Genomic DNA, 25,771 nt, shown 5'->3' with positions numbered 1-25,771 from the left:
ACGTGCTTTGTATATGCAGATGCCAAAAACACATTGTCATATCTCCAGACACTCAATGACTAATGGGGGTGAAACTGCAAGTTCTATTGCACTTCATTGTTTCAATTCATGAACCAAGTTTGAAGAGGGAATAACTTGAATGAAATGAGGCACTTCTCAGGTGACCTGCCTGGAACAAGCAGCTCTGGAATTTCGAATTGCGGTAACATTAAGACCTAGGGGTTGCTTCCACCTAATCCACAACTGCAACACTAATAAATAAAAACTCTTGTAAATCATACAAGCTCCACTGCTACAGCTATGCTCACATTTCCAAGCTCATTTATAATTAATGAAAGGTTGCCCTCTCAGTGGCTTTTCTCAGCATCAGCAAAATTTAAGCATCTGTCAGTACTTGTTTCTTATGAGAAACTACAGAAGTTCAATTGTTTAAATAAGAAAGAATGTTTTTGTTTATTAATAATGTCAATTCTACTGAAATTGTCACTTGGTAGTATAGGCAAAAATGTACTCATCACTACTCCCAACACAGTCAAAAAATTTCAGGGACCGGCACCATCAGAGACACTTTTCTTGGACTATAGTTTCTGCTTCTTCCCAGCCATTAACAGTAATTTTGATAAAAGCACAAAGTTACAAAACAATTTCAAGGATAGAAAAACCTTAAGGTCAAGATTGCTTCCCTTCAACCTTGCTCGTGTAAATTGGTCATGGAACAACACTGTTCACGAAGCCCGACAACTTGTGAATGTGGAACTGAGCCACAAACTATGCAACGTCTCCTGCAATGCCCATTGCTAGAGGAACCCTGTACTGCTGCAGATCTTGCCAAATTCATCAAGGCGCAAAAATGTGTCCAGTTCTGGCTGGGCCATGTATAGACTGTCCGTTGACACAATAAGATGTGAATTGGTCATGTAGTTATTCGCTTAGATTATCAATATAATGTGCTCAAACACGATAAAAAGAAATTATCAAATAATAGATAAGATTAAAATAGAACAAACATTGTTTATGCAAATCCATGTCTTAGAATGCAAAAATAAAATCCACTGATTAAGATTAAATACAAGTTCTAAAATTGAGGTCCAGAAGTTAAATATCTTCAGTGATGAGGAAAAATAGACTTCATCATAAGCCAAGGAGTTAAACATCTCCCAAAAAGCAGACATAGTGCAGCACTTGTTCAGTAAATCAAGAGCAGCTCAGTAATCATCATGGAATACCAGCAGCTCACTCAGTGGCAAGAAGAAAACCAATGGAGCGAGTCAAAGCTTGCACCTAAATTAGCACCACATATTCAGATCACTTGAATGAAAGAGGCGCAGAAGGGTTCCAATTATCAAATTCCATAAGTATAATAATTAGGCCAATGCAAATTTGGGCCCAAAAGAGATTTTGCATTTACAAGGGAAACAAACTAAAAATGCCATTCAAGAATAAAACTCATACTCTCCATTATTTGCCTTTATCTCAGTTGATTCATTGCTTATTTTCTTTCATCTTCCTTTGTTGAGATTAACTTTCCTTCTCATCCACTCAACTTATACCTCCCAAAATTTACTCTAACACATCCACCGCACCAACAACCTCAAAAGTTATTCCTCTGGCATTCTTCTGTCCTTGTAGTTTTTATTTTGTTTTTAAAAGTATTATCTTTTACTGTATGTTTGTAGTACCAGAAATAATTATTTTGTTACCTCAAAGCCAAAAAGTGATAAGGAATTAAAGGAACATTACAATGAGAAGGAGCAAATCTATAACAAGGATTCTATACATGCCAAAGATAGATCATGGATGGTCCAAATGAATAATGGCGTGAAAAGGCAACAAACGTTTTTATTAAAAAAGCCAACAGCATTTTTCCACTAATAGCAGAGATTAACAGAGGTCATGGACATAGAACTGTTGATAATTTGTTGGCATCTATACTCAGGCCTCGTAACAGTAATTTATTTTAATTGAGACTGCAATTCTGAGAACACAAAATGAATTACAAGATGTCCACTTAAAAATAAAACTCAATTCTATGGATAACAGAGCACCAGAGGGGAGAGAAAAAAAATCACACAAGTAAATACAGAATACACAAAGAATGAAAGGTGTACCCACCCAGAATTCCTCCTGAAGTGGTTTAATATTACTGAGAAGTACTTCCTCATAGTTTCCATAGCCGCTGAACACAACAACTGCTGTCACTCCTGAAGGATGAAGTGCCTTGATGATGGCACGATAAAACTTAAAAAAAAGTGGGAAAAAAAACAATAAAAGTGAAATTTAGGCTAAACAACAGTGTAGTAGTGCAGCATGCACACAGCATTACAAAGCATTTCAGACTTCTCTGTTGCTCCTTAAGCCCCAACTTTAATAAAAATATAGAATGGTAACCCAAATCGGATTACACTGGGACCTTCAGATCTGTCTGAGATAAATAATATTTACCTCAAAATACAAATACACAAGAAATCAAAAAAAATTGAATAGGCCACCTAGACCTTCAAGCCCATCCATTACGGCTGAAGTATACAAGGTCTGATCTTGTCCGCTGTACCGATGTTCCAGTCTTCAATTTTGCAAAGTGCATTTGCCACCTCCTTCAACACCTTAATACCACAATATTCCACCCAGTATTACAAAAAAGTCCTGCACCTCACTTTTAAATATCTCAAGGAACTCAAAGATCAACTTTATTTGCCATGCACATTTACATAGACAGTGGATTCCAGTTAATTTGCTTAACACCAGCTTATTTTGGCCCAATTTAGTGGCTGCCTCAATTATCCAAAGTTTCATGGAGCAGTTTTGAAAAAGACAAATTGCCGTTTTAATGAGTAACAAATTATGTACTTAAATCAAATACAGAACAAATCGGAACACTAACAATACTACTGCAGTACTATAAAACTAGTTCCTAATCATTATCGATGGAACAATTTGCCCAGTGTATGCTGCCATGTTCTTTTGATTGACTGTAAATGAACAAAATCAGCGTAGATGATAAGACTGTCTTCACACAATGCTTTCGATGATTGCATCCTCCAAATCTTCATTTTCACTGTAACATTCAAGGTGACTGCAGATATCCTCAAGTACTTCATAGCTCCCAACTTGAAGTAGTAAAATAGTTTAATTTTCAATCCTGGTTGTTTGTGGCATCTCTAGCCCTGAATGCTGAAACCGCAGTGAATTGTCTAACTGCCCATTTCCCACCAACTATCAATGACAAAATTCACTGCTTTTAAAGACATAACTGGCACTGTTTAAAAACTATTCACTCTAAGCACTAAGCAGTGTCGAAAATGTACATAAATAGCATTCATTTACAATGTAAACTTTATAAAAAGTGGTTTAAAATGTTTACAGTGCAGTGATTAAGGTAACATAGTGTGGTGTGGGGGCATAACTAGAATGGTTGATCTTTTTAAATGGCATGACGCTTTTGTTTTAATAGCCCTATATAGTGCTTTCCAGAAGGGAGCTTTTGGAAAAAGCAGATTGCTAGGTGGGTAATATCTGCAAAGATTTTTCCTGTCCACTTCTTTGCCCTGGGCAATGTTGTTTCAGAACTGTGACCATTAATAAAAGCAGCAGTAAATCACATTTTGGGCAGACCTACTTCTAGCTAATGCATATACTTATGCCCAGATTCCAGAGGAAAAAAAAATTCATGGAGATTTCATTAACGATAGGAGAGAATTTATGTTCCATCAAAAACTAACATGATGTGAAGCCAGATTAACCAAACAGGATAGGACAATGAGAAAATTGTTTCTTAACATTCTTGACAAAAACAAATTATAACTGTCCTCCTGAGAGACATGGAAATAGTCAAAGCTTAGTTTGTCTGATGTAAGAAGCAAAGTATGTGCAAAACTATACACTTGAAAAATACAGCTGAGGAATAAGACCTTTGGCCAATGACGTTGATGCCAAATTAAACTGAAACCACCTACCTGCACATAATCCATATCCCTCCATTTCCTGCATGTTCATGTGTTGGTGTAAATGCCTCAAACTTATCATGCCTGCTCACACCACTGCACCAACACCAAAAAAATCTTATCCCACACATCTTCTTTACATTTACCCATTCTCAGAGTAAAACTACACCATTGAGTATTTAACATTATTATCTTGGAAAAAATACCTTATTTATGTTTCTTTTCTCAGTTTCCCACATTATATAAAACAATTCAAATTTGACTAACCTTTCTAATACTTTCCAATCCAGGCAGCATCCTGGTGACCACTTTTGCACCTTCTCTAAAGCCTTCCTGTTAACAGACGGCTTTAGAGAAGGCAGAAACTAGATCAAAAGTAGACAGAATACTCCAAATATGGCTTGACCAAAGTTTAATGCAACTGCAACATGACGACTCAGTGCCCCAAAAAAGGTAAGCATGACAGCGTCTCTACTTCCTCAGGAGTCTGTGGAGATTCAGCATGTCATCAAAACCTTGGCAAACTTCAATAGATGAGCAGTAAAAGGTGTGCTGACGAGCTGCATTATGGCCTGGCATGGGAACTCCAATGCTTTTGAGTGGAAAATCCTCAGAAAGTAGTGGATTCAGCCCAGTACATCACAGGTAATATCCTCCCAACCACTGAGCATATCTAAATGAAATGTTGCTGTAGGAAAGCAGCATCCATCGTCAAAGATCCTCGCTACCCAGGGAATGCTCTTTTCTCACTGCTGCCAACAGATAGAAGGTACAAGAGCCTCAGGACTCACCACCAGGTTCAAGAACAGTTACTCCTGCTCAGCCATCAGCCTCTTGAACAAAAGGGGATAACTACACTCATTCCATTTCAGGAGTTTTCCACAAACAATTGGTCTCACTTTAAGGACTCTTCATCTTGATATTTTATTTCATGCTCTCATTATTTATTGCTATTTATTTATATTTGCATTTGTACAGTTTGTTGTTCATTGATCCTGTTTACAGTTACTGTTCTATAGATTTGCTAAGTATGCCCGCAGGAAAAGAAATTGCAGGGTTGTATGTGGTGACATGTATGAACTCTGATTTAAAAAAAAATTTTGAACTTCGAACTACTCTGGTCTGTGGTGGAACAACTTCGCAGAAATAAAATTGACTTTTCTGCATGTATTTAGTTATGCTATTTTTGACTTATTATACTTATTATGATACCGAGCACCCAGAATGGGTACGTTTCCATTTCTTTGTACTCTTCACTAAGAGAAGCAGAAAACATTTGTATCTGAAAAAAACTACAAACTCTATCAATTAAGCAAACATCACGCCAACCAATCCTACCTTGTTATCTTCCCAGTAGAGAGCTAGACAATGATCTCCTGGTCTCCAATCACTCAGTGTTTTGGTTGACAGTACAGGAGCAGAGTTCTCCATTTCATAAGGCTTTCCCCATGTTCTTTCCCGCTTAATTGGCCCAGTTCTTTTCTTTGACACTGAATCATAAATTCCATTATTGCTTGAATATTCAGCAAGCTTTGACTGGACAGATTCTGTGGATTTTATAGGTCCTGTTCTTTTTCTCAGAAAGGGATCTATTTGGCCATTCGATGTATTATATGCACCAATAATCTGCGCACTGTACTTGTCATCAATGTGAAAATTGAAGTCCTTTTCATTATTCACATTTCTAGAGATTCCACTACCTATTATTTGCGAAAGTTCCATGGCTTTCTGCTCATTGTAAATACTATAATTATGTCGCTGGTTTTCAAATTTTGCTCTTTGTTGAGTATTGTTTTCCAGTTTATCTTTTTGACTCAGGCCACCTTTAAATTCCATTGAATTTGGACCATCTCCAAATTTACTTGTGTTATCTCCCTTACTCTTTCGAGCTGTTTCATTATCCAAGTGAACAACTTGTTGTCCATGTGCAGCATAATGCCTGCCACCTCTTCTTCCATCATCTATCCAGTTACTGCATCCTGCAGAGGTCTGTCTATCAGGACCTCTGCCCTTCGGTGGCCCACAGTTCTCAGAGGCTTGCTTTGCCAATATATACTCCCTTTGAAAACGAGGTGGTCTGTCATGTTTCTGCGGCCGATCATTATTCCAGGGTGTATTCTTCTGCTGATAGCCCTTCACAGCAATATCTTTATCAGCACCTGAATGGTGTGGAGGCTCCATCTTTGACTCTACAAAAAAAAAACAGCAGAGCCTAACTGAATTATACTTTTTAACCTTCGTTCATATTAACACTATATAAATATGATTCACAACATCTGCAGTGTTTCAAGACTTTTCCTCCATCCATTGCCAAAACTATGTGTGAAGGTAATAAAATTATACATAATTTATGTATAAAGAGATTGAGATAGAAATTCAGCTGGGTCAACAGTGTTGAAGTGCACATTGGTATAGTATCTGCTCCACCTCTTGTTCAACCACAACATCCTATTCTATAGATCCCTTATATCATCTTTAAGCATTGCCCACTTTCACGTCTACCCAAGCTCAAATAACTAAACTTTTCCCTTCAATGACAATCACTTAACTGCCGAATAAACATGACTGATTTCTGCAGCAACTTAAAGCAGTAACAATATAGTGATGGAAGGCTCAAAATTCAGTATTCCAATTCTCAACAGCTTTCCAATATTTAAAATACAAGGAACTGAATCATAAACTTAAAAATATATGCAAACAAAATACAATAAATATTGAAGAAAGTCTTCATCTTTAATATCCTTAAAGCATAATGTTGACCTAATCATAAGGGTTATTTTTATAACACATCATGACTCACATATAGAAATTACTCCTGTGCATTTCCCACCAGCATTCAATTACCCAACAACATCCATATTTAATACAACAAGCTCAATAAATGTTCAGGTGATAATATCCAGCACTGTACTTGTTTGAGAAAATTGGTTACTTAATAGCAAATCTGAAAGATAGTCATATTAAATGTATGTTTGGGTTAAAGACACTTAAAACATCAAGAGGCTTATGACAACATGAAACGAACAGCTCAAATCCACATGCAGTTCTGTAACCTTGGATATGTCGGAGACATTTAGCATGTCATTTATGGATCACTACTATAATTGCTTTTGCATCTTACTAAGATTTCTTCAAAATGTTTTGCCAGAAATTCCCACATTTTATTTTAGTAGTAATTTGAGACGCTGACTTATTTTCTAAATGACATTTGCATCATCAAAAGTTATAGATATAGATGGCTATAGATTGAGACCTCAGCTAAATAAGCCCATTCTTGTAGCACTGAAAGGAGGCGCCCCTTCATCCTGCTTTGAAATGATCAGAAAAATTTAAAGGAATCCTGGAGTGTTAGGAACAGCATGTTACCTTAACAAGGTAAAAAGGATCACAAACGATAAGAGACTTTCCAAGAAAGAAGAGTTTGGATGTCAACTTTTAAATGTATTAGAAAAAAACAAAACTATATTAGGAGACACAGAGAACACCACCACCACTGTTCCTGGTAAAATTTCATGTGACAAGGAGACATACAGGGGTGAGATAATTTGGCCGGCTGAGAAGTGTCACAACAAACTTGGAACAATGTCAGCAAGACCAACGAACTGATTGTAGACTTCAGGAAGAGGAAGTCAGGGAACACACATCAGTCCCCACTGAAGGGTCAGAAGTGGTGATAAAGTATGTAAAGGGTTAACACAGTCAGTTAAACACAGCAGGCTGTTTTTCTGAAAGAACCCGCTGATGATCATCATAAGTGCTATTTAATGCTGAGCAATATTTCTTCTCGAAGTTAGCCAGTGTTTCAGGGTCCTTGTTCTTGTGCAGTCATGCGCAGAGATAAGACAGCTCCAGTCTGTTATGTGTATGTGAGCAATTATGCCTATTCTATCATTTGTCTTTCGGGACTATCATGTAGTAGGTAAATTTGGCTCCAGCCTGTCTTGTGTGGGGGTATCTGAACAACTATATCCATTCTGTAAGGGGAATTATGAGTTAGTTGGTGGACTGGGCAGGAACAGTCACAGATCTCAGAGGATCTATCCTGGGCCCAATAGAATGATGCCATCATCAAGGCATGCCAACAACTCGACTTTGTTAGGAGTTCGAAGAGATTTTATGTTACCAGAGTCCTACAAAGTTCTAGAGAAGTACTGTGGAAAGCATTAACAGGTTGCATTATAGCCTGGGGTTGGCCAGACAGAACTACAATCAACAAATAAGCAAACAGGAATGAGGTAAAGGCAGTGGAAACAGACAAAGCAAAAGTCTGTGCTCTTGCCATGCGGTTACAGGAATGGAGTCAGCCATTTTATGAGACTGTCCTTGCATCCACCATTTTGTGAACTGGTTCTTGCTCAGAGATGGTTAATCAGCAATTGAACCCAAACGCAATGCTTTCTGCTGATGTGCTAAACCTGCGACCACTCTCAGACAAGAAGTTTTTATTATGTAAAATGGCAGACTTGCAGAAGGGACAACCTGTGTTCTTTTTGGGCCCAGTGTTCATCTAACTCAGATGGACTGGTTTGAACTAGTGTTGGAAAGAACAAACGGAATTATCCAGGGACAAGGCGAGAGGAACAAGCCATGAAACAATTCTGCTTGCAGCCTTGGACCACATTCAACAAGAAGCTTACACAGGTCAGTCAGGTGAACTTGAGCCAATACAATTGAAACACAATAGTTAGTTGGATAAGGAAAAGAATTGGAATGGACTATTTCAGGGGCACAGATTGCAACAACTTTGTGGAGACCAACCATCACAGAAGCAGATGGCCTCACATCAGAAATGTGGAGATTACAACAGGATCAGTATTACATTGCTTCAGTATTCACCAGGGAAAAGGACCCTGGCAATGGTGACTTATAGTAGACTAAAACACTTGATCATATACACATTAAGAGGATGTATTGGAGCTTTTGAAAAGCATTAAGTTCAGTAAGTCACCAGGATTGGACAAGATATACCCCAGGCTACTGTGGGAAGCAAGGGAGGAGATTGCTGGACCTCTGGTGATGGTCTTTGCATCATCTATAGGAACGGGAGAAGTACCAGAGGATTGGAAGGTTACAAATGTTGATCTCTTATTCAAGAAAGGGAGTAGTGATAAACCAGGAAATTATACACCTTACTTCAGTGGTGGGCAAGTTGTTGGAAAAGATCGTGAGAGGCAGGATTTATGAGCATTTGGAGAGGCAATCTGATTAGGGATAGTCAGAATGGCTTCATCAAAGGCAGATCCTGCCTCGCAAGCCTAACTGAATTCTTTGAGGATGTAACAAAATACATTGATGAAGATGTAGTGGATTTCAGTAAGGCATTTGATAAGGTTCCCCATGCAAGGCTCATTCAGAAAGTAAAGAAGCATGGGATCCAAGGAGACCTTGCTTTGTGGATCGGGACTTGGCTTGTCCACAGAAGGCAAAGGGTGGTTGTAGATGGGTCATATTCTGCATGGAGGTTGGCGACCAGTGGTGTTCAGCAGGATCTGTTCTGGGAACCCCACACCCCTCTGTAATTTTTATAAATGACCTGGAAGTAGAAGGGTGGGTTAGTAACTTTGCTGTTGACACAAAGCTCGGGGATGTTGTGGATAGTCCAGAGGGTTGTCAAGAGGTTACAGTACGACATTGATAGGATGCAGAACTGGGCTGAGAAATGGTAGATGGAGTTCAACCCAGATAAGTGTGAGGTGGTTCATTTTGGTAGGACACATATGATGGCAGAATATAGTATTAATGGTAAGACTCTCTGCAGTGTGGAAGATCAGTGGGATCTTGGGGTCTGAGTCTATTGGACACTCAAAGCTGCTGCACAGGTTGACTTTGTGGTTAAGAAGGCATACAGTGCATTGGCCGTCATCAACTGTGGGATTGAGTTTAAGAGCCGAGAGATAATGCTACAGCTATATAGGACCCTGGTCAGACCCCACTGTGCTCAGTTCTGGTCACCTCACTACCGGAAAGATGTGGAAACTATAGAAAGGGTGCAGAGGAGATTTACAAGGATGTTGCCTGGATTGGAGAGAGTGCCTTATGAGAACAAGTTGAGTGAACTTGGCCTTTTCCCCTTGGAGCAACGGAGGATGAAAGGTGACCTGATAGAGGTCTATAAGATGATGAGAGGAATTGATAGCGTGGATAGCCAGAGGCTATTTCCCAGAGCTGAGATGGCTGATACGAGGAGCAGTTTTAGGCTGCTTGGAAGTAGGGTCAGAGGGGATATCAGGGGGCAAGTTTTTCCACACAGATGGTAGGTGCGTGGTGGAAACTGCTGCTATAGGGTCTTTTAAGAGACACTTAGATAGGTACTTGCTTAGAAAAATAGAGGGCTATGCGGTAGGGTAATTCTAGGCAGTTTCTAGAGTAGGTTACATAGTCAGCACGACATTGTGGGCTGAACAGCTTGTAACATGCTGTAGATTTCTATGTTCTATCAAGAAGAACACCGGCCAGTGCAGACTTTTTCCTGGGTCTTATTCTTCTATCTACTTGGAGCCACAGATGAGAGCTGCTTGGATGAGACTGCACCCACACGGCTGTAAACCGCCTTGACAGGTGGGCTAAACCAAATGAGCGCAGCTGGTGGGCCTCATACCCCAGTGAGATAGGGACATGCCAGTCCCAGCTTGTGAAGGCAGCTTTGGTGGACGGGGCAGACGAGATCTACAGTGAGATCCACAGGCCAGGATGGTCATTCTGCAACGCTTCATGGAGAGTGAAGGGCATGACAAGGCCCAGTAGTCATGGTCATCCACTGCAACCAAGGAAGACCCCTGACGACCAACTATTCATGCAACTGGACTTGGACTTCTGAGGCCAGGAAAGTGGAAATGCCCCACTGCAATAGCTTACAACTTTAAAAATTTTCCTGCACAGGTCTCCTGTCATTGCTGGATCTGACAGACAACCACTGCCTTTTCTATTCTTTGACTGTTCATGGAGGTTCGGAGAAAGCAAGTGGGTGTGCACACAGATATTTAGTTTGTAATTTCACGTGTTTGGTAGTTCAGACAATTAAAAATACATATTGGGAGATACAGATTCTTTGTGCTTAACTGATCATTATTGTTGAAGATTAATACTTATTATATTGGTATGGAGGTGCCAATGCACAGGATAGCAAAAAGCCATGGAGGGTTCAAGACTGAGCCAGCACTGTCACAGGCACCACTTCCCCACCATTACAGACATCTTCAGAAGACAATACCTCAGCAAGGCAGCATCCATCAATGAAGACCCTCACCATCTGGGGCATGCCCTCTTCTTGTTACTGCCACCAGGCGGGTACAGAAGACTCACACTCAATAATTCAGAAACAGCTTCTTTCTCTCCACCATTAGAATTCTGAATGGTGCATGAACCCATGACCAATAACTCGTTATTTTTTTTTAGAACACTATTAACTTTGCAATTTATAGTAATTTTTCACTCCGCACTGTACAGCTACTGGAAAACAAATTTCACTTCATACAAGTCAGATAATAAACCTGACACTGAAATGGACATAGATGAAGACAAGTAGAATTTGATCGCCTCTAAAATTTGCAATATTTAGAGAGATTGTCATTTAAAGTCTTATTCTCTTTAACTGGCAGTTTTTCAACCTAAAGTTAGGTTAACACCATTCATCAAGTTTTAACATTCAATCAATCGCAACTAACAACAGTGGAGTGTGAAAGCTTAATGCTAGGCCATAACTTTTCAAACATTCCTCACCCCCCATGTCCCCAGCACTTCTGCATAAATGACATGCATGACACTTTAATTTATTCAAAAATATCTTTAGCAAGACCAAAAGTTATTAATTTCTACTCCTACCCCCTCCAATCCCCTTACTCAATTCTTCAGATAAATACAAACCTTCAACAGTTAACGAACTCATCTTTGATTCCAAGAAGTCAAACAAAGTGCTTGGTGCAGATGGTCTGGCACCTGCTAAATCTTCGTCATCTTCAGACCTTGACCTCCCTCTACCTCTTCCTCTCCCTAATAAAAATTGTAAGTATGCCAATTAAAACATTAAAATGTGCACATGGATTAAGCATAAACATATTGAAAAATCAACACTGTATTTGAAAAACTCACTGAGGTGCAAGACTGCTAGTAAGTTTCATAGAAAACTATTGCCTTCAATGGCAAAGTGAGTAAAAGCAGCTACCTAGTTCAGAATTTGGTCAGCACCTCAAATACAGGTGGCCCCCGTTTTTCTGAACGTTCGCTTTACGACAGCTCACTGTTACGAAAGACCTACCTGTTTTCGCTAACCAAAGGGGATTTTCGCTTTTACGAAAAAAGGATGCCCACTTTATACGTGTTTACCCCAAGAAAGACTACCATGACCGTGAAACTTTGTGCGGGCAGTTATGTGTGCATGCGTGTACATGCGTAGGTGCGTGCATGCAGATCTTTTTTCTCCAAATCGATTTTGGCTTGCTCTTCCTGATTCTGATAAATGGAACTACACTGTACATACAATATTTCTACTTTATATAGGCTGTATATTTATCATACAATTCCTGCTTTTACTACATGCTCGTGTTATTTTAGGTTTTATGTGTTATTTGGTATGATTTGGTAGGTTATTTTTTGGGTCTGTGAACGCTCAAAAATTTTTCCCATATAAATTAATGGTAACTGCTTCTTCGCTTTACGACATTTCAGCTTACAAACGGTTTCATAGAAGCTCTCTACCTTCGGATAACGGGGGAAACCTGTAACCAGTTCCTTTCTCTGCTCCATCTCCAGATGTGACAGCCACAACATGAATGTCTTGCACTGCTACAGATGAAGAATGTGATAAACTTTACTGCCTACACCTCAGGTCACACACAGTTTCCTATCACTTGCACTCACTGTCTGTCCTGTACTATTTTTGGAAGGTTCCAAGTTTAATCTCATTTTAATTTTCTAATTTCTTTTTTTACAAGTTAACTCTTCCAAAACTCAAAATCTGCTCACGTTTACCCTTGAATTTCATCAAACATTCATTTCAATACATGTTCAATGATAATAACATGTTGAATGCCCTGGCAAGGAACTGTGTGTTGAGACTTGGGTTTCCAGCAAAAAATTCCCAGTCCTGCAATTTACCAACATTTAAAGAATCATAAAAATTTGACCTTTTGAGGCAACAGCAAACTATGTGGATAAACACACACATCTTAACAAGCATTCATCATAAAACACAAAGACAATGAAGAACCTTCATGGACCAAACAGTATGATTACATTACATAAACATTAAACTCATTGTTTGTTTACATATAATCCAAGTGAAAGCATATACAAGAAGTCTTCATCTATATTTTTTAATTTGGTGTCTCAGAACACCAAGTCATTAATCAGAAAATGTCCAAAAAAAAAACACATAATCCAACTGTGAGCATTTACCAATTTCACCTACATTCAGAGATCCTTGCAATCTATATATAACCATATAACCATATAACAATCACAGCACGGAAACAGGCCATTCCGGCCCTCCTAGTCCGTGCCGAACTCTTAATCTCACCTAGTCCCACCTACCCGCACTCAGCCCATAACCCTCCACTCCTTTCCTATCCATATACCTATCCAATTTTACCTTAAATGACACAACTGAACTGGCCTCTACTACTTCTACAGGAAGCTCATTCCACACAGCTATCACTCTCTGAGTAAAGAAATACCCCCTCGTGTTTCCCTTAAACTTTTGCCCCCTAACTCTCAAATCATGTCCTCTCGTTTGAATCTCCCCTACTCTCAATGGAAACAGCCTATTCACGTCAACTCTATCTATCCCTCTCAACATTTTAAATACCTCGATCAAATCCCCCCTCAACCTTCTACGCTCCAATGAATAGAGACCTAACTTGTTCAACCTTTCTCTGTAACTTAAGTGCTGAAACCCAGGTAACATCCTAGTAAATCGTCTCTGCACTCTCTCTAATTTATTGATATCTTTCCTATAATTCGGTGACCAGAACTGTACACAATATTCCAAATTTGGCCTTACCAATGCCTTGTACAATTTTAACATTACATCCCAACTTCTGTACTCAATGCTCTGATTTATAAAGGCCAGCGTTCCAAAAGCCTTCTTCACCACCCTATCTACATGAGACTCCACCTTCAGGGAACTATGCACTGTTATTCCTAGATCTCTCTGTTCCACTGCATTCCTCAATGCCCTACCATTTACCCTGTATGTTCTATTTGGATTATTCCTGCCAAAATGTAGAACCTCACACTTCTCAGCATTAAACTCCATCTGCCAACGTTCAGCCCATTCTTCTAACCGGCATAAATCTCCCTGCAAGCTTTGAAAACCCACCTCATTATCCACAACACCTCCTACCTTAGTATCATCAGCATACTTACTAATCCAATTTACCACCCCATCATCCAGATCATTTATGTGTATTACAAACAACATTGGGCCCAAAACAGATCCCTGAGGCACTCCGCTAGTCACCGGCCTCCATCCCGATAAACAATTATCCACCACTACTCTCTGGCATCTCCCATCTAGCCACTGTTGAATCCATTTTATTACTCCAGCATTAATACCTAACGACTGAACCTTCTTAACTAACCTTCCATGTGGAACTTTGTCAAAGGCCTTGCTGAAGTCCATATAGACTACATCCACTGCCTTACCCTCGTCAACATTCCTCGTAACTACTTCAAAAAATTCAATAAGGTTTGTCAAACATGACCTTCCACGCACAAATCCATGCTGGCTACTCCTAATCAGATCCTGTCTATCCAGATAATTATAAATACTATCTCTAAGAATACTTTCCATTAATTTACCCACCACTGATGTCAAACTGACAGGTCTATAATTGCCAGGCTTACTTCTAGAACCCTTTTTAAACAATGGAACCACATGAGCAATACGCCAATCCTCCGGCACAATCCCTGTTTCTAATGACATCTGAAAGATCTCCGTCAGAGCTCCTGCTATCTCTACACAAACTTCCCTCAAGGTCCTGGGGAATATCCGGTCAGGACCCGGAGATTTATCCACTTTTAAATTTCTTAAAAGCGCCAGTACTTCCACCTCTTTAATTGTCATAGGTTCCATAACTTCCTTACTTGTTTCCCACACCTTACACCATTCAATATCCTTCTCCTTAGTGAATACCGAAGAGAAGAAATCGTTCAAAATCTCTCCCATCTCCCTCGGCTCCACACATAGCTGACCACCCTGATTCTCTAAGGGACCAATTTTATCCCTCACTATCCTCTTGCTTTTAATATAACTGTAGAAGCCTTTCGGATTTACTTCCACCTTATTTGCCAAACCAAACTCGTAACTTCTTTTAGCTTTTCTAATCTCTTTCTTAAGTTTCCTTTTACATTCTTTATATTCCTCGAGCAATTCCTTTACTCCATGCTGCCTATATCTATTGTAGACATCCCTCTTTTTTCGAACCAAGTTTCTAATATCCCTTGAAAACCATGGCGCTTTCAAACCTTTAACCTTTCCTTTCAACCGAACAGGAACATAAAGATTCTGTACCCTCATAATTTCACCCTTAAATGACCTCCATTTCTCTATTACATCCTTCCCATAAAACAACTTGACCCATTCCACTCTCTCTAAATCCCTGCGCATCTCCTCAAAGTTAGCCTTTCTCCAATCAAAAATCTCAACTCTAGGTCCAGTCCTGTCCTTCTCCATAATTATATTGAAGCTAATGCTATTGTGATCACTGGACCCGAAGTGCTCCCCAACACATACATCTGTCAGCTGACCTATCGCATTCCCTAACAGGAGATCCAACACTGCCCCATCTCTAGTCGGTACTTCTATGTATTGTTGCAAAAAGCTATCCTGCACACATTTCACAAACTCTAAACCATCCAGCCCTTTTACAGAATGAGCTTCCCAATCTATGTGTGGAAAATTAAAATCTCCCACAATCACCACCTTGTGTTTACTACAAATATCTGCTATCTCCTTACACATTTGCTCTTCCAACTCACGCTCCCCATTAGGTGGCCTATAATACACTCCTATCAGTGTTACTACACCTTTCCCATTCCTCAATTCCACCCAAATAGCCTCCCTAGAGGAGCTCTGTAATCTATCCTTCCAAAGCACCGCCATCAGATTTTCTCGGACAAGCAATGCAACACCTCCTCCTCTGGCCCCTCCTACTCTATCACACCTGAAGCAACTAAATCCAGGAATATTTAGTTGCCAATCACACCCTTCCTGCAATCATGTTTCACTAATAGCTACAACATCATAATTCCAGGTATCAATCCACACTTTAAGCTCATCCACCTTTCTTACAATGCTCCTAGCATTAAAATAGATACATTTAAGATACTCTCCACCTCCTCCTCTCTTTTCATCCCTAGCAATGCATTCAAATTTATTATCCTTTTCTTTCTTCTCCCCTACAACTTCGGGCTGAGCGCATCCCTCCTCCATCACCTGCCTGTCCTCCCTCACACACGGTCTACTTACTTGCTCTACTGGTGAACTAACCTCCTCTCCCATAGTTTCCTCAAATTGATTTCCGCCCCCCCATCTTACTAGTTTAAAGTCTGCCCCGTAGCCCTAGCAAACCTCCCCGCTAGGATATTGGTCCCCCCAGGATTCAAGTGTAACCCGTCCTTCTTGAACAGGTCACGCCTGCCCCAGAAGAGGTCCCAATGATCCAGAAACTTGAATCCCTGCCCCCTGCTCCAATCCCTCAACCACGCATTCATCCTCCACCTAATTCCATTCCTACTCTCACTGTCGCGTGGCACAGGCAGTAATCCCGAGATTACTACCTTCCTAACTCCCTATACTCTCGTTTCAGGACCTCTTCCCCTTTCCTACCTATGTCATTGGTACCTACATGTACCACGACCTCTGGCTCCTCACCCTCCCACTTCAGGATATCTTGGACGCGATCAGAAACGTCCCGGACCCTGGCACCAGGGAGGCAAACTACCATCCGGGACTCCCGATCACCTCCACAGAACCGCCTGTCTGAACCCCTGACTATCGAGTCCCCTATTACTATGGTCCTCTTTCTTCTATCCCTACCCTTCTGAGCTACAGGGCCGTCCTCTAATAACAAAGATGCATAACAAGTCATCGCCCTCAAATACACATGAACTGTCACCTATCCTCACATTTAACTTTCATTATCAATAGCTAATATTTGAGCTTTGCATTCGACTTACTCATGCAATAGCAGTAAAGTGATTAAGTTTACATTTACCTCAATTTTGCTTGCTTTCATGCAACTTTTAGGATTATCTACTGGAGACCTTCCATAAGTATTAAGGATCAAAACCATTTACAAAAGTTCTATAATCCACATCTCCCTGCAGTTAATGATCAACTACTGCTTTCCCCTCTATTACTTAAAAAGTCATTTTAACAGTTGAATCATTTAAAATCTTCTGATATTCACTCTGAATTTCTTTTCTAATGAATTAAATTTTGTGAATATTTGTTTGTATTCAATACTTACTATGTGAAGTTACTGCATTTACCAGTCTTACTTAACTCCTCATCACACAAAAAAAATCACGATGCCAGTATGCACTAGAGAACTTAAATTTTTGTATTAGGATTCCTTCATGTCTCAGAAATCAGAAATCAAAGTCTAAAATGCTTGTTTGAACAAAGCTCTTTCAAAATTTAAGCAATTTTAACCTACTTAGACATTAATAATTTGATAAGAACCCAAAACACCAATCTTAATCCAATTACTTCTCTTCAGTGAAGGAATATGTTGAACGCAGAGATCACAAAAGAACCTGGACGCATGATAACACATACTCCACAATTAAACCACTTCAGCAGTCACTTCACCCACTTAACTTTAAAGATGCAAGTTTCTAGAGAAGTGCTGAATGTTAATACTTAGCAGCTTTTTCCAATTTCCTAACTCCTCAGCCCTAATATATCTTAAGTCGCTGTGTACAATTTATCCCTTACATGTTCAGAAATACATTTTATACCAATTGTTAAGAATGTAGCAGGTTTTTCATTGAAATATTGAAATTCAAAGAGAACACCAGCCTTTACCAGAAAGTATGAATAGTATGTATACAATTTTAGATAAAATCTGCTCATTAGATTCTAATTTTAGTAATTTGCAAAATATTTAACATTTAAAATATAATCATATCCAAACTTGGAACTTGTATCCTGGTATTTTGTTCTAAATGACTTGTAACATGTTCAGCATTCTTGACTACCCTTTTCCTATAAATTGTTGTTACAGTTCATAAACCAGTAATCTTTCTACTCCCAGATTAAAAGCAAATACTCACGGTGCAGGTACTCTCCAATGAAACCGCAAACTGAATTTGATTTTCATTTCATCACAGAAATACAGAATGGAAATATGGCCTCCAGACTGCCAACTGCATCAACAACCCACTTACACCAATCCTGCATTTATTTACTTATAAATCACTCCACATCCTTATCAAATTGCCTCATATTCTACCACTCACCTACACACAAGGGGCAATTAAAAGTAGTTTAATTGGAATGACAGGAAACTAGAGCAGCCTCAAACAGGCCCATGAAGAATGCACAATCTCTATACTGACAGCACCCAAAGTCAGGCATTGTAATGAAGCACTTCCACTAGCTGTGCCATGGTGCCACCAATTTTTAACAGTTTCAGATTAAAATAAAGGATGTACATTAAGTGCAAAAGCAGAAACAATACAAGCAAAAAAAATTAAATACTCCTATCAATTCAATCAGTAATAAAAATTGTCTGGTGATTGTGCTGTACACCATGATTCTCTGAAAATTACAGTTGACAATCAAAGATTGTAAAAGGTAAATATTAGAAGAGCTAGGAAACTATCCGAAATACCAATGATTATTAGGCATTGACAGTAGATCCAACCATATGCAGCTGCATCGAAGAAATAGCTTAAAAAATTAAAGAATACAATAACTGCTCAATTTTATGGTGGGGATTCAGAAATTAAGGAAATTTGAGTCAAACTATAAACATACAATTTGTTTGAACTTACCTCTCACAGGGTTATGCACAGGGGGTTGTGTTTTGCTGCTGTTGAGAAGAAAATTCAATGCATTTTCCAAACTACTGCTGTGCTCCATCAAAGCTTGTCTTGCTTCCTCCTTGCTGAAACCCATCTCAATTATATGCTGCAAAGCTCGCTCATCAACCTGTGATAGAGAAGACATTAAATGATATAAAATTACTGTACTTCTACTATCGTTCAATAAATGCAACTCCACTGTACTGCTTTTTAACTACTTAGCACATTTGATGGACGCTTATTAAAAACAAAGCTTTTAATCACTTTTAGAAAAGTTATTCAAGTTGTTAAAGCTGAAGATTAAGATACAAGCATACTATGCCTTCAGAAACCTTAACTACCAGGCAACCTAATTCCATCAGGCAAAACAGGAAATGCTTCATACTAGTACATCTAGAAATTCTATCTAATTTCTCTAAATGAAAACAAACCCAAATTCAAATCAACAGACCTGTCAACTATTTATTCATTTCCACAGATGCTGCCTGACCTGCTGAGTCCCTCCAGCATTGTGTTGCAACACATCTCAGATGCTAAGCTATTCCATGCACAAAATAATTTAGTTTCTGAAAATGCTAATCCACTCATCCCTTAAACTCTGTAAAACTGCTTCTCTCATTCAAACAGTAACAACCTTTAATCATTCCAAGTGACAAAGAAAACTATCCGAAATACCAATGATCATTAGACATTTTCAAAATAATCAAAGTCAATTACCTTCAGAAACCATATTAGCTTGCATATTCATGTAACCTGAATCCTTTCAAATTGCATAGGCATCCAAAAGAATTTGCAATATTTTCATCAAATCAATCTTTGAACAAAATTGTGTTTAATTGGGTATTTTAAAATTTCTTGCAATGAATGACATTTCAAAGATTTCCAATATGCACATCTAGAACTAAAACAGTAACTCTCATAATATTCGTAATTCATGATGCATTATTCAGATACAGTATGGAGTAGGTCCTTCCAGCCGCACTGCCCAGCAACCTCGCCGAATCACAGGGCAATTTACAATGACAAATTAACTTACCAACCAGTATCTCTTTGGACTGTGGGAGGAAACTCACACTGTCATGGGGAGAACATACAAACTCCTTACAGACAGCAGCAATGTCTATTCCCCACTGTGGTCTCCTACCTCTCCTTACCTGCCAATCACCTCTGGTGCCCCTCCTCCCTCAATTTATTGTTTGGTTTTCTTGCCTCTATCAGATTCCTTTCTCTCCAGCCCTCTACCTCTCATACCTACCCGGCTTTTCACCCATCACTTCCAGCTATCCTTCTTCCCTTCCCCCACCTTTTTATTTTGGCATCTCCTTCCTTTCCAGTCCTGAAGAAGGGTCTCAGCCTGAAACGTTGACTGATTATTTTCATGGATGCTGTCTGACCTGCTGAAAAATCGAGGCAACATACACAAAATGCTGGAGGAACTCAGCAGCACAAGCAGCATCTATGGGAAAGAGTAAACAGCCAACATTTCAAGCCAAGACCCTTCAAAAAAGTAGATCAAGCAAAAAGGTAGGAGGGGAGGCAGAATGATCCCAACAGACTCAAGTCCACTTTGGCAGGACAAAAGCAAGGAAAGCTGCACATCGCCTTATTTATTTAGAGATACGATGCAGAACAGGCCCTTCCAGCTGAATGAACCCCACCACCCAGCAACCCACCTACTTAACCGTACCCTCATCACAGGACAATTAACAATGACCAATTAACCTACTAACCAATACACATTTCAACTGTGGGAGGAAATCAGAGCATCCAGAGGAAACCCACATGCTCTCAGAAAGAACACGGGAACTCTCTTTTTAAGGCTGATTTATATTTGTGCATACAGACTACGCCGCAGCCTGCGCTGTAATCTATTTTCACTTCTGTAAGCATGCGTTGGTGTGTGCTAAAACGCTAGTTGGCAGTGGGGTTTCTATGCCACTGTGTTGAGTTTCTTCGTGAGAGACATGGATGAGGAAATGCATTGCAAACATTTTCGCATGTCGGCAGGTAGATTTGACGATTTGGTTCATCTATTTCGTATTGGTGTATGCATAGCCTACAAACATGGCGGAGAAGAAACAACTGGAAATGCGTAGGAGGAAATGCGATGCTACCAAGCCGACCAATCACAGTTGTTGCGGTCTGCGTCGCCCTGATGCGAGTAACTTTTCTGGAGAGGCGCACGTCACCCTATGGCGTAAGGTACAGCATATGGTACGCGATACCTACGGCATAGATGCGACGCACAAGTACAAATCGGCCTGCAGAGTTGTAATAGCACCATGTTAACTGTGGTCACCCAGAGATGAAATTATAGGTCTCCAAGAAACAGATCTATCTGGCTGTCCCAGCGCAAGATGGTATTCAGACAAGACAATTGATAAAACTAATGGCCCACAATACAGAAAGTAGGGAGTTATTCTTCAGTTATATGAGCATTGATATGATGATATCAAGAGCAATGTATAACATTGGTTGTCTCAGCAGTCCAGATTAATGCAGTGTGGAAAGGTGTTAATCCTTTGGAAGTAATTCACATTTGTTTTGACTGACACATGAAAAAGGCAGTTTTTTTGAGGAATGATTAGACAGGTTAAGCTCGTATCAGCTGGAGTTTTGAAGAGTGAGAGGGAGCTTAGATGAAATAAGATCGTGAGTCACAGATGTTTCCTTGAACTATGGACTACTGTTTAAAAATAAGACAAATGAGGGAGAAGGTCTTAAATTCCATCAAATATTTTTTAAAAGAGGTGATCTTTTAATAAGCAAAGGAACAGATGGGCACAAAAGAAAATTTCTACGTATCTTACGGTCCAGCGTAAGATGTTTCAAAATCCTTACATAAATAAAAACCTAAGCAAATACCCTTTGATAAATGCCTCAAACAAATCTCTGGTTTCCAGATACATGCATGTTATTAAGGAATAGAATAAACATATGAACAAATATCACATACAACTTCTAAATAGCAGAAATAAAAATACATATCTTATTTGCTGAAGAATACATTTATGCCTTTGATGTTTTATCTCAATTCAGATTAATATGGAGGAATATCAATTCCTCAATCACGATGCAAAACTTTAAACTATTTTCTTGGTCATATTTAAACCAATGCAATTAGTGCATGCACAGTCTTGAATAAACTTTCAGCATAAGAGAACTCCCTCCCCTGAATGCCCTTGTGCTACCATTTCTAGGTATATAGTGCCACTGATGGGAAAGAAACCAGAAACAATAGGATTCCAAGAGTATAACCATACCAAATGCTTGATGGCTTGTCCATCACAATTGTCCCAATTTCAGCTCGTTAAAAGATATCAGTGAGAAGGATAAAGATTTTGTATGAGCAATCAAGGCTCATTCCCTGAATCAATACCAGATAGTTCTTCTGTTTCAATATTACTCACAGTTTCGAATTGTTATGTGACCTACAAGACAGTTAGGATTATCACTGTCACAGATCTTCTATTAACTAGGAATATAATAACTCCTTCTCCAAAACATTACTGAATCCATTTTTTTTAAACCAAACATTTCATAACTTAGCATTTCTATTTCTTCTCCAAAATCATTTAATGGGCTGAATTAAAAATTGGGCACACTTCTCCAGCTTACCATCCATTAATGTAAATATATACTTCTTTTCATTTATTCACAGATTGCAGCTTCACTGTCCAGACCATTAAATGCCCAATGGCAATTGGCCTTTAGTCACAGGATTTGCTAGACCGTTTCAGAATGTACTTAAAGTCTAGCCTGGAAGGCTAGCACACATTCAGGGTGCCAGATTTTTGCGGATCTGGAGACTGGTTGATTCTAGGCCAGTGCCCCTGACTGAGGCATCGCAGGAGAACACAGAACTTCGGGAGTAGCGGGTTAGCTGCTGTGGGCAGTGTGTCCAGAGACCTGAGCCTTTCTGAAGCCGACTCTCTGGGCACAGAGCTTGGAAAAAGTGATGCAACAGACTTTTAACATCATAAATCACTTTGTTACATCTCCCCGCTCACTGGGAAACAGGGACATCTCTTTTTCCCTTATTAGGGAGAAAGCGCGAGTCTGTGATATGTCGAGTTACTGAGCAAATGAGTATCTTTGGGGTACTGAAAGTCTGTGTCTTTATTGATGCTTGAGTGCTTGATGGGGGCACCGATGCTTTCTTGCCGGTGGGGGGAGGGAGGGTCATTGTCTTGCTGCTCCTTGTGCGTGGAAGGGGAAGCTGGGGTGAGGCTTTGTGGTTCCAACATATAACTGTCATTCATTCTTTGGGGCACTCCTCTGTTTTTGTGGATGTTTGTGAAGAAAAAGAATTTCAGGATGTATATTGTATACGTTTCTGACAGTAAATTGAAACCTAAATAGTTCCCTCGTTCAGAGATACACTTCATTCAGGACAAACAATTTCACAATTTTCTAGCATGGAGTTTGGTATCGGTCTTCAGCCAACAGAACAGGGTAGTACCAAGTTCAAAAAAGTGATTTCATAATTTGTTGAAATCCCACCTCTTTAGAGGCATGCAAAAATATTTTAGGAGGCAAACAATTAATGCTTAAAACAAAAACTAAAATTTTGTAAAACTTTTACATGAAAAAAATGAAACCTGAAGCCTTACCAATTCTCGATATACTCCTTCAGGTTTCCCATCCACTCTTTGACTTCTTTCCTCTCTGTTCTTCTGAAAGGTATCCTTGCTTCTGTTACCAACACCACTTGAGTTTAAATTGCTCCGGGCATTGCTCCCACCACCAAATGTCTTTGCCTTGATTACAACACAAGAGAATTAGTTTGCAAAAGTCCTCTTCTCTTGACCATACTCCAATGTAGATTTGAGAAAGTTCTTAAGTGCAAAATCTTTAAAATGCCACTTGAAATTTTGACCATTAGTTCTATGCTGCATAATTTCAACCGGTAAAATGAAGCAATAAAGAGATCAAAAAGATGGTCTCAAAGGTGTTCCATGCTCAAATTAAGTGAATCTCAATCAAGTATTTCTGAAACAATTGAAACTACCTAATTTGCTGAGTGTAATTTACTAAAATATTTTTATTTCAATGATGGGTTCCAAAACTCCAAAGACCACTTCTAGAATACAAAGTCACAATATGACAAGCAGAACTCATGCTTTTGCCCCACTGCCACCAGCAAACCCCATTCCAAAGGAGTTCTATTTCTACTGCTGAATGCATTGGAGGACCAGGTCTGGTGCTATCACAATAGTATTTTTAAAGAATGATTTCAACAAAACAGGCACAAGGACAATGGGTTACCGGATTCTTTGAAATACATTCTCAGTAAAAAGCTCTTTCCCAATTTTACTTGCTTGGTGTGAAGTTGCAATATTCAAAAGTCAAACAGACACTGCAATGTATGCTGGTTACAAGGTGGATCACAGGGAAATTCATCCAGCTTTCTGATCTACTGGAGTTGGAAATTTTGCCCTCAAGAAATGTAAACTAAAATCTTACTAAAACAAAAAGCACACGAAGCTGCTTTTTTTTTTCTCCAGTATTTTTTACCCAGAATAACTTAGGTTGTTGCCTTTAGAATTTGCTTCTACCTCAAGGGTTTTTCGTTATGACTGAACTATTCCTAATAATAACCAAAAGGGAAAGCAACTTAGATATACATAAGGAACGATGGAGATGTTGAAAAGTACATATTGGACATCTGAAATATAAAAAAAAAAGTTTTTGTGGAGAGAGAAAAAGTCAGTATTTTGCACTGATGAACTTGCACATGTGGCATCCTCTATATTGGCAAGACCAAGAATAGAAAAAACAAGTGATTTGTAGAACACCTGTGCTGTTTGCAGTGGATGTCCTGAGCTCCCTGTTCGATGCCATTTCAATTCCTCTTCCTCTTCCCATTCCCACACTTACACCTCTATCCTCAGCCTTTTCCACTGCCAAGGTGAAGCCAAATGCAAATTAAACCTCTTATTTTGAGCCTGTGTTGTCCACAATCCATGTTCAGATCATTGCATTTTCCATTCTCAATTTACCTCCTGTGCAGCCCATCCTCACCCCAACTCCAAAACAACTTTGCCTTTTTTGTTCATTTTCCCAAACTCCTGTTCCAAACAGCCATCACCCACTTCCACACCCCTCCACCTTCTACCTATACATTTCATCCACCATATTCCTTTCCACCCCACCCTCTCCCCCAAATCTGGTTCCATCCATCAACTCTCCCTTAATGATTCCCATTATAACCTTTCATGCATCTCAACTTCTAGTTTTAGCCTTTGTATCAGTGCCTTCACCTTCCAGCTCGACTCCATCTTGTCTGTTATATCTATCTACTTGTCACTGTTGTCCAGCTCTATCCCACCCTTCCTCTCTCATACCACCCACCATTACTCACCTTTTCTAATCCTTCTATCACCTATCAGCCCACCTCACCCCTCCACTTTACTCATTCCACTGGCCTTCCTCCCTTTCTAAACTCAATCCTGATGTCATGGCCATGACCTGAAATAATAACAATCCTACCCCACCACAGATACTACTTGATATGTTAAATTACTCCAGCAGTGTTGTTCAGCTTTGAACTTTCATCAATTCTTATGCAAAGTTACTGATATAGATGCTGCCAGAATTCTGATTTCAGTATTATGCAAAAGGCCATGATGTGAGAATGATAGAATAAAACAATGAGGTAGCATTGGATCAAGAGACAAGGAATATCTCATTGTTCAGCTTTTGTACCGTTTAAAAGTGTACTTTTCTTGAATGATCCTTGAAACTGGTATTAATTGCAAATCTGGCTCTTTCAGTTGGGGGAAAAGAAAGTGTTCATA

General features: G+C 39.4%; 1 protein-coding gene across 5 annotated transcripts in view; it reads right to left on the bottom strand.

Annotated features, from left to right (window-relative positions):
* The window catches only part of tdrd3 (tudor domain containing 3), an 86,460-nt gene that overhangs the window by 16,920 nt on the left and 43,769 nt on the right, over positions 1–25,771 (bottom strand). For all 5 annotated transcript variants that reach the window (XR_012098683.1, XM_073043218.1, XM_073043217.1 and 2 more), the window contains 5 exons: positions 23,585–23,731; positions 18,942–19,098; positions 11,805–11,930; positions 5,280–6,130; positions 2,113–2,238 (listed from right to left, as the gene is read on the bottom strand). Coding sequence is in view for 4 of the 5 variants with exons in the window: in XM_073043218.1 (XP_072899319.1) it covers positions 2,113–2,238; positions 5,280–6,130; positions 11,805–11,930; positions 18,942–19,098; positions 23,585–23,731 (1,407 nt within the window). In the remaining variant the exon portion in view is untranslated. The remainder of the gene's footprint in view (positions 1–2,112; positions 2,239–5,279; positions 6,131–11,804; positions 11,931–18,941; positions 19,099–23,584; positions 23,732–25,771) is intronic.

Source organism: Hemitrygon akajei, chromosome 4, assembly GCF_048418815.1.
Source record: "Hemitrygon akajei chromosome 4, sHemAka1.3, whole genome shotgun sequence".
NCBI classification, from domain to species: Eukaryota; Metazoa; Chordata; class Chondrichthyes; order Myliobatiformes; family Dasyatidae; genus Hemitrygon; species Hemitrygon akajei.
This window is presented reverse-complemented; position numbering and strand designations above follow the sequence as displayed.